General features: G+C 44.3%; 1 protein-coding gene across 1 annotated transcript in view; it reads left to right on the top strand.

Moving 5' to 3' along the window:
• The first annotated feature begins 4519 nt into the window (after positions 1 to 4519).
• The window catches only part of LOC146868519 (olfactory protein-like), a 36281-nt gene continuing 26603 nt past the window's right edge, over positions 4520 to 14197 (top strand). The window contains exon 1 of the mRNA XM_085615672.1: positions 4520 to 4618. Within this exon, the coding sequence (XP_085471798.1) occupies positions 4520 to 4618 (99 nt within the window). The remainder of the gene's footprint in view (positions 4619 to 14197) is intronic.

The raw sequence follows: 14197 nt of genomic DNA, 5'->3' as shown, positions 1-14197 counted from the left end.
CTTCTTTCTGCTCTTCTTTTTGTTCTTTCTGCACGTTATCCTTCTTCCTGCACTTTTCTTCATCTTTGAGGACTTCTGTTGCTTCTTTCTGCACTTCTTTTTTTTCTTTCTGTGCATTGTTTCTTCTTTCTTCACATGTCCTATCTCTGTAGGCATAGTTAGAAATTAGCATTTAAAAAACCTTTGAAATTCACAGAAAAAACCATAGGTTTCAGGCACGTTATAGTTAGGAATTAGCATTTAAAAAACCTCAGAAATTCACTGAAAAAACCATAGGTTTCAGGGGTGTTATAGTTAGCTGGACTTTTCACTTGTACAAAACCATTGAACTTCCCCCGTTATAGTTAGTTCAGCTAACTATAACTCGCGCGCCTGCAATGCACTGCTGATGACGTCACATATTACATCACTCATGACATGGTCAGTGACATCACTCATGACATCACTGATGACATCTCAAATGACATCACTGATGACATGTGGGATGCTTTGGCACAGCGTTCCTTGTCAAATAACCTGCTTAAGCGCGAAGCAACCTACTCAAGGTAATTGATAAATTAAGCATAATACAACAAAAGAACAATGGAGCTTACTTAAAGTTAGCAGTGTATGCGCATTATGGACTTCAAGTCCCACAAAGCTTCAGATGGACTGTGCACTAAGCGAACGCCCACTGAGGGGCTTGAATTAAATAAAAGGAACCGGATATAAGAATAATGCGTGCATCCATTTTCTTTTGTGCAGCCCAAGATGAAGGGGCATGGAAGCCCTGAAACGCGTCAGCACTTTTAAAGACATGTGGAGTGCGAAGGCAGGCTACAAATCAGAGCCGGATGGCGGAACGTCTGTCGAGTGATCTCGGAATGCTCCAGGGCAATTGTTTATCTATATCTGCACACGGCAGCCCGGCCGTGCCGAGAAGCACCATCGCCTGCAGGGAGCAAAACGTGACTTCCAGCGAGGCGAGGCTTGAGTCTCCAACTTTGTGGGATTCTTTGGCACAGCGTTCCTTGTCAAATAACCTGCTTAAGCGCAAAGCAACCTTCTCAAGGTAATTGATAAATTAAGCAAAATACAACAAAAGAACAATGGAGCTTACTTAAAGTTAGCAGTGTATGCGCATTATGGACTTCAAGTCCCACAAAGCTTCAGATGGACTGTGCACTAAGCGAACGCCCACTGAGGGGCTTGAATTAAATAAAAGGAACCGGATATAAGAATAATGCGTGCATCCATTTTCTTTTGTGCAGCCCAAGATCAAGGGGCATGGAAGCCCTGAAACGCGTCGGCACTTTTAAAGACATGTGGAGTGCGAAGGGAGGGTACAAATCAGAGCCGGATGGCGGAACGTCTGTCGTGTGATCTCGGAATGCTCCAGGGCAATTGTTTATCTATATATATATATATATATAAAAATACCAGCTCCCGTAATAACTACAAAGGCCTTTTTCACGATGCCTGCACATGTTTGAGCTTCCTATTTACACAGAAATCCGACACTGAAGGCAGACAAACCACTGAAGCGGCAATGGCGGCCATATTGGAACATACATGTATAATATATCACTGTATTGATTAAACACTTTTTTTCTACTTATACTCCGGGCTAGGCAATGTTTCAAAACATTAGATTAACAATAATTCAGAAACAATCAAACGGACGCTGGGCTCACAATAATTTGTACATCTCAGCTCCATTGGTTAAACCTATATACGTCAAGTACTAAATAAAGTTATATTGAAACAATGAGCACCTTTTTTGGTATTATGGCCCTATTGTGTAAAGCAATCTGCGCAAGTGCTCAATAAAGTTATATTGAGACTATGAATCCGCTCAATGAATACAAATAAAAATTCTCTCCATGCCAATTTAGAGCACTGTGACATTCAGTAAACAATCTTATAGCATTTTGTCATGGAATGAGATGCTGCTTGGACTCTAAAGATGGGTTTTCCCACACGCTGGCTCCCACTAAACTGGTAATCCTGGACAATACGGGTAAGACACATTGCTGGAAAGCCCTACGGTTCCCCTCGCAGCGCGCTCATGTGTTAAAACCAGTCTTCCTGGTAATTATGGGGGTGGCATGTCAACAAAACCAATCCAGTAGCTGCTGTGTGTGTAAGACGTGCATCCAGACTGCTAGGGTTCACATACATATTTTGCAGCACATACGGGCGGTAAAAAACATTGATGATACTTATTCAGTTGGTAGGCACTTTAGAGATCAACTCTGATCTTCTAACATACAGCATGCTAGACCAAATACCACAGTCCATGAGGGGAAGAGATAGAGAAGCCACATTGAGACAACTAGAAGAAAGTACATTTTAAGGATAGGAACTAAAGAACTCCTTGGGTTGAACATTGATGAGGAAATGTACACATTTTTGTACGTGTAATTATACTTTCTCTGCCTATTTGTTTTTATTGATATTTTCGAATATTTAATTGCTGCATGTTCTGAGCATACAGGTACATTAGGGCACTGACTGTTGTTTTATGTTATATTTTTTCTTTTATAGGTTGGAATTGAAAATAATGTACACTGAGCAGTTGGGGAGCTGTAGGTAACGTGGAAGAGCTAAGATATCTATAATTTTGTTTTGTTTCATTTGAATTTTCATAATATTTCGGAATATGCCTAATGGGGCTCAAAATGTGCTATGATGTTAGAAATATGTTTATCTTTGGCCATTAAGTGAGCTCATTTTTTTTGGCACTAGCCTGGTGGGGGTGGTCCCAGAGGGAACCTCGCGGGTCTCAAAGCACATATACTTTTAAATGTATTGAAATCATGCCTGAAAGTAACTATAACTCATGCCTGAAAGTAACTATAACTCATGCCCTCACCGTGAACTGCTAACTACCCCACATATTACATCACTCATGACATGTTCTATGAGATCATAGATAACATTACCGAAACATTTGAAATGACATTATTGATGACAAAACTGTACACGGTGGGGGCGTGGGTCATAGATACTTTGGGGCACGAGTTATAGTTACTTGAGAGATCTATCACTGCTGAGTTTCAGTTGTTTTGTTAGTTTGAAACTGTAACATGTTCACCTAACTATAGAGTCCCTTCAAATTATTTTTTTGCAGCGAATTTCTAAGGTTATTTTTAATTCCAAGTAAGAACTTATTACAAAACCTAACTATAATGCCAGTGTAACCATTTGTTTTTTCAGTAATTTATATGTACATATATATTGTGTTCTAAATAGTATTTACAAACAAATCATCACACTAGGTGTAGATTTTCCATTATTAACTGCAATTAGCACTATTTTGTTAAAGAATAATCTAACAACTATATTCTGGTATCACATCACTCTAAAAAATGACAAAAGACACAATAATAGAGGCTGGGCACTCCTGGACTTGCTGGTGGATTTACGCCTAAAGGCACTCCGTGGAAGAAGAACATCTAATACATAGAGAAAGACAATTGAACCACACATTGAATGTGGGGAACATGTTAGTAGATTATATTATTGACATTGTGGAATACCTTTCTTGCATTCATGACATGGCCATTCCGGGCAAAATAGAAAGTAATCTTAATGCTTTGACTCTTATTTTTAAGATGGGGTAGCAGTGGTCTGGAATACGCACTAAAGCAGTACAAGGGACAGACAGCAACATTACCAATAAATTCCCTAATTTCTAGAGGTTCAGAGGATTAAAAGGGCTGAAGACAAGACCCAAACTTGCATCTGTTCAATTTCAAGACAAAAGGGGAAAAACAGTATGACTTGCTTTGTCCAGTACAGATCAGGAAACAGTTTTTTGGAATCTTGCTTGGATTGAGTCTGCCCCTTTAGACAGCAATACATCATTTTGACTGCATATCATCTCATCCCATGTGAATACGCATGAGTTTTAGCAATGACATTAATGGCATACTCTACAGTTGCTTTCTTCTACTCAGTAAAGTTGACCTTTGCACCTCAATAATATGATGAATCTCCCTACTGCCTTGTCATGCCCGGTGATCACTTTAAACTCATGCAACATGTCATTATGTGAAAACCATCACACATTGCTCTCCTATGTTTCGGTGTCTCACATGGATGTCCAGCAATTAAGATTTAGGGATCACCTCATGACCTACAGTTGGCTTGCACTTTATCTTCTTCCCACATTTGGAGCAAGCAAGCTAGAATAGCTATGCCAGGAAACCAATGTAGGAGATTACTTAACCGTAAATTAAGATCTTTTGTTAATCAGTGCATGCAACCAGAAACTAAGCCAGTTTTATCAAGCAGAGTCAAGTATTTGACAGCATAAAAGTGACATTAGATCATCAAGATATCTCTTGTATCTCCAGTGGTGCAATGTGTTACATAACAAAGTCTTGGCAGCAAATAACCTTCCTGCTTTACTTCCTGTAGTGAGATGTATAAATGCTCAGTGTGCGGCGCAGCAATCATCTGAGCCTCAGGAGACAGAGTAGTCCAGCCATAAAAGACCCAGAGTCACAGACAGCTTGAGACCTTGAAGACCATCATGTCTGCGATGTGGATAAGCCTTGGTCTGCTCTTCTCAGGCCTGCTTCAGGTGCAGGCTATGGAGATTCCAGTAATGAGCAACTTTGACCCTCAGAAGGTAACTCTCATTATTGCGTTAATCTGTTGCATATATCTCAAACTTAGAAAATTATCAGGTCTGTGAGGAATAAAAGAGGTGCACAGGACACACTACATAATGCATCATCTCCAATGCATGTTCATTTTAAACTGCATAACTTTGATATTCCAGTGCAGCAAATTAGATCTTTATTAGTCATGCACTGCAACCCTGATTTTAGTCACCGTCATTATTCTACTTTGGGGCCTAACATATATTTTCCAATGTTTTCAGTTCACTCTTCAGTTGTTCCAGACAATCTAGTATGACAGGAAACACACCTCTACTAATGCAACTCAATTCAGTCCTGAATTACTTCAGATATTCCCCTATTGCATTATAGCACACCCCTTCCAAATACATCTCATTTCAATCCAGAATCACGCTATATCTTAAATAGTCTGGTATTAACTACCCATTCCTTTCAATGCACCTCAAATGTATCCCCAGCATTACAGACACATTCCTTCCAATGCAACTCAATCAAATCTTTAATCACCCCAGGTATTCTGATATGACATTGTAACACACTCCTCCCAATGGACCTAGATCCAATAATCATTGACCTTGGATATTGGGGTATGAGTGTAACACACACTTTCAAGTGCACCTCAATCTTCACCTGACCATTTCAGTTTCTTTCACAAATGGATTTGACACAACACTCCTAAAGAACTCTATTCCAGACTTGCACTGTTTTGAATACTGTATTTTGTTGCAGTAATAGTTGGGAATACTTCTCTTCTGCCTGCACCACTTCTGAGATTCAGATTCTGCTAGTAGTGATAGCACAGGGAGGTTTTGGTGAGTCATATAAATCTGCATGAAACTTTAAAAACAAAATACCAACCCTGTTATTCGCAGACGATACCCTGCTGATATCTAAGACCCCAGCAGGGTTACAGCATGTTAATAATAGATTTCAACTTTTCTGCAATAACATGGGATTGGTCATAAACATCTCTAAAACCAAATTTATGGCTTTTAATTGCCACAGGTCATACAAAAGTGGCCCTTTGCTAGGTGGTGTCCCCCTCGAAAAGGTGGACACCTTTGATTATCTGGGCATAAGATTTTCTGACAAGATGTCCTGGAAACCCCACATAGCAAAGATTTTGCTGGGACATAAAATAATAACTGGAGTAATTGGGAAAGAATATCGCCTTTCTCATACTAGGCCCGTAGCCCCAGCACTCCAAATCTACGACCTAAAAGCAGTCAGCTCTGCCCTTTATGGAGCAGAAGTCTGGGGGTTCGAAAAACTTGATGAGCTCTGCAGGTCAGGATACATATTTCTGAGAGACCTGGTCATGGTACCCAAGTACGTCCACCTTGCTCCCCTATTGTTAGATCTGTGTAGGTGGTCATTGGGTGACATAGCTAGGTTGCCCCCCCCTACTCTTTTGGGCCCACATTAGGCGGACGCCTGAACTCTCTTCCTATGTAGAAGCCATGACTGAGATTATTAGTCTAGACACTGGCGGGAAAATAGGCTGGATTGCTGATATTAAAAGAACGCTGTCAGCTATGGGTCTCCAGGGCTGCTGGGCCGGCTAGGTACCCCCGAGGAGAGAGGAACTCAAACGCCTATACTGGGAATGGGTGGACCTACAAGAGAACCATAATCTCAGCATGGGCAAACTAACACTAGAATTCTATTCCCACAAGCAGACTGGATATTTTGAGCCCTTTCTCGACACAATTAAAGTACCACTAGATAGAGAACTCTACATCCACTTTAGGCTCGGAACTCTCCCTGTTCGTGAGGCGACAGCAAAGTGGAGCCCAAGCAAGGAGAAAAACTGCCCATGTTGCAAGGCCCCGATTGAAAGCACTGCCCATTTAATGTTTGCTTGCCCGGCGTACAAATCATCGTGGGCAAAATGGCTGAAACCGCTCTGTCGACAACTGAGCACACAAGGCTACTATACAGCAATTCGTATTCTTAGATCTTAGATGCATGCTGTGTAGAAAAAGTTTCTAGGACAAGCTACACATAAGGTGTAAGCTGCTGGCAAGAAAGACAAAGCCTCAATCGAAAGCAGATTAGCGGGGACCTTAAAGCCCTATTATATAAGCTGCTGGACCCACTTTACACAAGGACTTTAGTCGTTAAAATTTTTGCTACTAGCCAAGGAAAACTGAATGTCTTTTTTGAACTTTCTTGTTCAATGCAGACCCTGTGTCCAACACCATTGCACAGGCCATATGCAGCGGGTTTGGGTGTAGTCAAACTCCCGTGTAAACTTTTCATTGATGAGTGTGTGGAGGGGCGCAAAACATATTAGTAAAGGCTTCGAGTGAGGAATGATGTCCCTCCACTCCCTCAACAATATTAGGAATTAACATATTATGCACAAGATTCTTAATCAAATCCAAGATGCTAGGGGTTACATTTGTGCAGAATAGAAAATTCACACAGAAGAGACCTCATGACTATTAGTAGATTTGTTTCCCTTATTAAAGTAATTGTTACATGCAACCCATGAGAAGTAAAAGGGTGCTTTTCATGTCAGTTTTGATATGCTGTGGTAATGAACTGAAATTTTACAATGTAGTAATAAATGTGCTAATGTGTATTTCCTTAGTACAGTTGCTCTAAAAACAAGTGTATTATCAGGCCACATATATTTTTATTTTTACTGTCATTATATATATATATATATATATATATATATATATATATATATATTATCTACTGGCGGTCGCCAGTAGATAGTTATAGTTAGGACCTATTTTTCATAGGAAATTCTCAACATTCTATTCCCAATAACTTTGGCGCCGGTTGACGAATCTTCCTGAACTTTTCTAAACTTGTGGGGCGCTCCAGTCCGCTCCTATCTCGAAAGATTCGGGGTGATTTGGCAAGCGGGGGCCGAGAAAAAAGGGGGGGTCCCAAAACGTGTTTCCCTATGCAATTTCCCATAGGAAACTTTAGACACGGCTACAGCCCGAACTGCTGAACGGAATTACACCAAATTTGACAAAGAGGTAGTTCTTGGTTCAGAAAGAACCCTTTTTGTTAAATGGTGTAAATCCGTTCAGTAGTTGCTGAGAAAATCAAAAGTAAAAACACATATATATCTATGGCCGCGCAGGATCCGCGCACCCTCCCGATCACGAGCTTTATGCTAATTGGCTGTCAACACTCCAAACCAGGAAGTGTTGGCAGCCATCTTGTGCCTCGGAAGAACCGAGGCACAAGAAAACAGAAAAAGTCATGCGCAAAAAGGGGGCAGGGTAGAAACACCCTGACCCCCTAGGCCTGCTCAGGGGGTCCCACAAGGACCCCCAGGGCCCAAAAAAGCATTGTTTTTTTTAAATCGTCGAGATTCGCGCACCCAGCATGAATTTCATCCTAAATTGTTTTTTAAATGAAGCGCGGGCTCCCGCGCTTCATTAATATTTCTCTCCTAGGTGGACCAAATCCCGGAGGCAATATTTGTTTTGGGATGGGGGGCCCGAAGGGGCCCACCAGCCCCGGGGACCACCACCCCTGGGGGCTTTTCAAACATAATTGCGGGGGGGCTCACAGCCCCCCCCAGCCCCGGGGACCGCCACCCCCGGGGCTTTGGAAGGAAATGTGTGGGGGGGCTCAAAGGCCCCCCCAAACCCCGGGGACCTCACCCCCGGGGCTTATCTAAATTATTTGTGGGGGGCTCACGGCCCCCCGCAGCCCCGGGGACCGCCACACCCCGGGGCTTGTTTTTCTTGAAACAAAAAAAACCTGTGTGGGGGGTTTGAACCCCCAACACACCCCGGCGACCGCCACCTCCCTGGGGCTCTAAATATTAAAATTAGGGGGTCCGTGACGGACCCCCAAGCCCCGGGGACCACTACCCCCGGGGCTTTGTAAATGGTGGGAGGGGGGCCATGCGGCCCCCCTCCTGGAGCCTTGTCATGGCCCTGGGGACCGCCACCCCCCAGGGCAGGCTCCTGCAGTGTCCCGGGGTGCCCACCCCCGGGACACTGCTGTTTGCTATGGGAAGGCGGGAGCCTCGCGGCTCTCACCCTGCCATAGCAAACTCTGCTTTGGTATTTGGAAGAGAGAGCAGGAAACCTGCTCTCTCTTCAAAAATACCAAAGCAGTTTGCTTTTCCACTCGGGGAGCTGCATCTTAGCAGCTTCCAATGTGGAAAAGCAATGCCGGCTCCCGCAAGAGGCGGGGAGCCGGTGGGACCAGGGGGAGATTGGGGACCCACCCACAGTCCCCATCGGATAGGGCTGGCCCCGGGGGATGGGGTCCCCGGGGCCATAAGTGGCCCGGGATGGGGGCCACGCCGCCCCCCTCCCGAAATTATAAAAACAAATAAAAAATAAAAATAAAAGGAAACGCCGGCCCCGGGGGATGGGGGCCCCGGGGCCATAAATGGCCTGAGGAGGGGGGCCACGCAGCCCCCTCCAATTAAATGAAAATAAAAAAAAAGGCCTTGCCCCGGACGATGGGGTCCCCCGGGCCGATTATGGCCTCGGGAGGGGGCCCCTTAAAAAAAAAATTAAAAACCAAACAATAGGAGTCAGGCCCAGGGCCAAAAAAATTAGGAAAAGAAAGGGGGGGCACACAGCCCCCCTTCTTAAAAACACACAAAAAAAAGACCGGCATCGCCCCGGAGGCCCCGCCCCCTCCCTGCAGCACCCTGCAAAAGCGCCCCCTGGGTAGGGTGACCAGATTCTCAAAACAAAAAACGGGGACAGGTCATAGACATAAAAGTAGGACTCCGGTTTGCAGTAACCATCGACATAATTTGACAGCTGTCATACACATAGAAAAAGGACTACAATGGCAGCTCCCTCCACAGAGATGAAGCATTGCAGACAACAAATTTGCGGTCTTTTATTGGCACCCCTCTCCTTTGCACAGCAGCATTAGTACTTTTATTACATTTACACTTTTAAGGACTATAGCATATATTTGCCAAAAATCAATAGACCATCACAGACTAGCAGACGCCAGATTTACTAGCTTTATCAAAGCTTATTTCTATAGCTGCTGCGTCAGCACCACGTAAAGTACAACTCACCAATGTTGCTTAGTTGCTCATGACAGAAAAGCATGGGAGGTAAACTGCAGAATGCTAAAATGCCAAATGACAGCCTTGGACCAATGTAAAAAAAAACACTTCTCTCCAGGTATTACTGCCTTAGGGTCTTAAGAGTCGCAAAGGCTGGCCGACCACACAGTCCTCCCACATTTACGTGGTCACTGCTCAGATGTCATGTTACCTTACTGGGATATGTATAGTGCACTCTAGCCATTGGTATCATCTCATAGTGCAATAGTGTGAAGACCTGAGCAAAAAGGTCGAGCAGCGCTTCTCGCCTCTTCCACAGGCGTTAACCCTGCTCCTTTAAGTTCTTTCCAGCTAAACCCTTTGCCGTGATCTGAAAAGTCAGTCAAAAGGTCAAGTCATAGCTTTGATATGGAGAACACAGATGCATCAATTGGTTAGGAATAAAACATGCAATGAGCAATGCATTAATCATTGCACGGTATGCATAAGGGCTACTGAAAAGTTTGTATGGCTATGAATACAAACTACAGGACGAAGAAATATTGTTTTATTCAAAGTAGAAACTTTGGCTGGCAAAATGACGTAGGTGGCGCTGCGTGTAAAATGTCTCTCTTCAAAGGATTTCCCTTCTTGCTACAGCACTCACCTCAGTGACAACACATGCTGTAAACAGTGCAAAGAGAGTATGCGCGCGCATGCTCAGCCGTAACAATGAAAAACAGGGACATTTCTGTGTTTAACCTGGACACTGTGTCGGGACACTTCTCCAAAAACAGGGACCGTTCTGGGAAAACGGGGACATCTGGTCACCCTACCCCTGGGGCCAACTAGCCCACCAGGTAATTCCAGTAAGTGCCACTGCGCTGCGTTGTAGAGAGGTGGTCTAGGCTGTGCCCCTTTTTACACCTCTCTGCAACGCAGCTCTGTGGCACTTACTGGAGGTACCTAGTGGGCTAGTTGGACCCTAGGGACCCTCAGGATTCAAGGGGTCTTAATCTCCCAATTTAAAACGTCCACAGAGCGTGTATACACAGTGGTGAAGGGAGGGGACGGGGCCTGAGGTGACGTGAGCAAACACGCCCTGTGGCACGTTTTAAGTTGGGGAAATAATTCCCCTTCAATCGTGAGGGCCCCTGGGGGCCAACTAGCCCACCAGGTGCTTCCAGTAGGTGCCACTGAGCTGCGTTGCAGAGAGGTGGTCTAGGCTGTGCCCCTTTTTACACCTCTCTACAACGCAGCTCTGTGGTGCTTACTGGAGGTACCTAGTGGGCTAGTTGGACCCCAGGGACCCTCAGGATGCAAGGAGACTTAATCTCCCAACTCAAAACGGCCACTGGGTGTGTTTGCACAGTGGTGAAGGGAGGGGACGGGGCCTAAGGTGACGTGTTCAAACACGCCCTGTGACGCTTTTTAAGTTGGGGAAATAATTCCCCTTCAATCCTGAGGGCCCCTGGGGGCTAACTAGCCCACCAGGTGCTTCCAGTAAGCGCCACTGCGCTGCGTTGCAGAGAGGTGGTCCAGGTCGTGCCCTTTTTACACCTCTCTGCAACATAGCTATGTGGCGCTTACTGGAGGTACCTAGTGGGCTAGTTGTACCCAAGGGACACTCAGGATTCATGGGGACTTTATCCACCAAATTAAAACGGCGACAGCTCAGCTCGCCCCTCCCTTCACCAGTGTGCAAACGTGCCCTGTGGCGCGTTTTAAGCGGTAGTTTTAATCCCCCTGCCTTATCATGTACTAGGGTCTTACAAAGGAGGCCATGGTAATCACAGGGGTATCCCAACGCATAGTGTTCCCTAGTGTATGTAGGTTTTTTAACGGTATTCTAAGTGTCTTTTAGCATAGCACTGGCTCTAGGACTGGTTAGTCAGTTACCACCAGTACCCATTTGAAAAAGTTGAGGGTACAGGACGATTTTGTAACAAGGCCTCTTTCTGCTCCTCTGTTTGTTCTTTCTGCACGTCTTCCTTCTTCCTGCACTTTTCTTCGTCTTTGAGGACTTCTGTTGCTTCTTTCTGCATTTCTTTTTCTTCTTTCTGTGTGTTTTTTCTTCTTTCTTTACATGTCCTACCACTGTAGGCATAGTTAGAAACTAGCATTTAAAAAACCTTAGAAATTAACTGAAAAAATCATAGGTTTCAGACACGTTATAGTTACAAATTAGCATTTAAAAAACCTTTGAAATTCACTGAAAAAAACATAGGTTTCAGGTTCGTTATAGTTAGGAATTAGCATTTAAAAAACCTTCGAAATTCACTGAAAAAAACATAGGTTTCAGGGGCGTTATAGTTAGTTGGACATTTCACTCGTACAAAACCATAGAAATTCTCCCGTTATAGTTAGTTCAACGGTTGATCCTCAAAGAAAACGGTAGTTAGGAATCCATTACCCTGCCATACCATGCCTGACGCGTGACGCGTGACGCGTTTTGGGTCACTGCCCTCATCAGAGGCATCATGTGGGGCAAATTACAATCGCACTTACAACAAATGTCCCGCTTTAATTGCCATACTTCGGAAAATCTGGACGGCAACCGCCGTGATTTCTGGGAATTGTAGTGCAAACCAATTCGACCCATATGGGCTGTCATCACCACATTCACCAAAGACAATCAAATAGCGATGCCAATGAGGCACAGGGTCAAGACTGATTTGCATATGGCTGGGTTCAAACTGGAACGGCATGGTGAGCAAAAAAACGATGGATTTAGGCCCAGATCTCTGTACTGGGGTGAATGTATGACATTGTTCTGCATTCTATCCATCAATTGGTGTTTTTGCATTTGTCACACCGAGTGGGAAGGATATGCCCAGACGTGGGTCCCGTGCTCTCCATGCCACTGGAATCAAGCTATCCTGGCTGAAGAGGGGTGAAACCCCGAAACCGGTCCTAGGATGCTTGTTTCCAGTCCAGGGAGGACCTGGCTTGGCAGTTCGGGCTGGACTGTACCCATGAGGCACAGGGTCAAGACTGATTTGCATATGGCTGGGTTCAAACTGGAACGGCATGGTGAGCAAAAAAACGATGGATTTAGGCCCAGATCTCTGTACTGGGGTGAATGTAAGACATTGTTCTGCATTCTGTCCATCAATTGGTGTTTTTGCATTGAGAAATTTGGAGCGTTGCAAAGATATGTGGAAGAATACGAGTATGTTACAAGGGTGCCATTGTACTCTTTATGTTGTTCAGTAAAAGTTTTTGGGGCAAGTATGTAGTCGTGAAGCACCGGTCAAATTCGCGGTCAATCCAGCACATGCTTATTTAAATAATAAATTCCCCTTAGTTAGCCAGTAACCGGAGACGTAAGTACTTGAACCCCTAGCGCCACACCCACGAGGGAGTACGCCCGAGCACAAGTGCATGCATGCCCCCCCACCAGAGCAACGTCCCCATGGGCCAAGCTTACCTCTGGAGTAGCGACCAATATCCTTGGTAGTTTTGTAGTTTTGGAGTCCTTAATCCGGATTCAGCGGCTGGCTAATATTCTTCTCCCAAGCAAAATAAAGCGCACGCTCAGGGGGAATATGCATGGCAGTTGAAAATGTATTTCATTACCGCATTTCGACTGCGAATAGTCTTATATTATATACACAGAGAAAATTAAATGTAATTTATTTCCATTTTTTTTGCTTCGGAGTTTTATATAGCACAAACTTGACCCTAAGGTATCAGAGCACTCCATACGAGCACTAGTTGCGTTACAGAGGGACACATTCATTTTGTTAGGCACGGGGAGATTAAGTGATTTGCCCAGAATCGCAGGATGTTGTGCATCCCTTGCCGAGACTCAAACACGTTTCCCCAGCTTTGCAGTTGACCGCTCTAGCCGTCAGGCTATATCCTCTCCCCTTGTTGTGTGTGGGACGGAGTCTATAACTCACGAGAGGCAATATGCGCATCTGCACATATGGTTTATACTGTGGTATATTTTCCAGTTATATTTGTTTAAAGAAAATGTATTCAACTAAAACCATGATGCCAAGGGTTACATTTGAGCAGATTAAAGATGCCTCTGATCAGAAGGCACAGTATGCCAAGTTTGGAATTAACTGCTGCTGGCCCAGTGGTCACTTTTGCTCTCTTGTGTACACTGAAAGACACTAGTGATGCCTTTCACTGTACAAAAAGTATAGTGATTGGCCTCCGCCGGTTTTGACAGTCATTCAACGAGGTTTTTACATTTTTTTGTAAGAACCAACCTTCCAAAGCAAGAGATTGTTTCAGGAAAACAAAACAAGCATTTACAATGCAATGGTTTCGGCATTGTTAAAGTTAGAGCTATTGGCATTGCTCATGACATTATTTTTGTTTATGTTTTTGTTTTTAAAACATTTAAAGAAACAGCATTGTTATTTACAATGTCAATAGCTTAATCACTCAAATGCGAGACCTATTGCATTTGCACCCACACAGACCCACCCACCCACACACAAACACAGAGCCACCCACCCCCACACATGCATCGCCACCCACCCCCCCCACACACAGAGCCACCCACCCTCACACACAGAGCCACCCCCACACACACAGAGCCACCCACCCC

Source organism: Triturus cristatus, chromosome 1_2 (assembly GCF_964204655.1).
Source record: "Triturus cristatus chromosome 1_2, aTriCri1.1, whole genome shotgun sequence".
NCBI lineage: Eukaryota > Metazoa > Chordata > Amphibia > Caudata > Salamandridae > Triturus > Triturus cristatus.
Note: the sequence above shows the minus strand (reverse complement) of the source record. Positions and strands in the feature narration are given on the sequence as shown.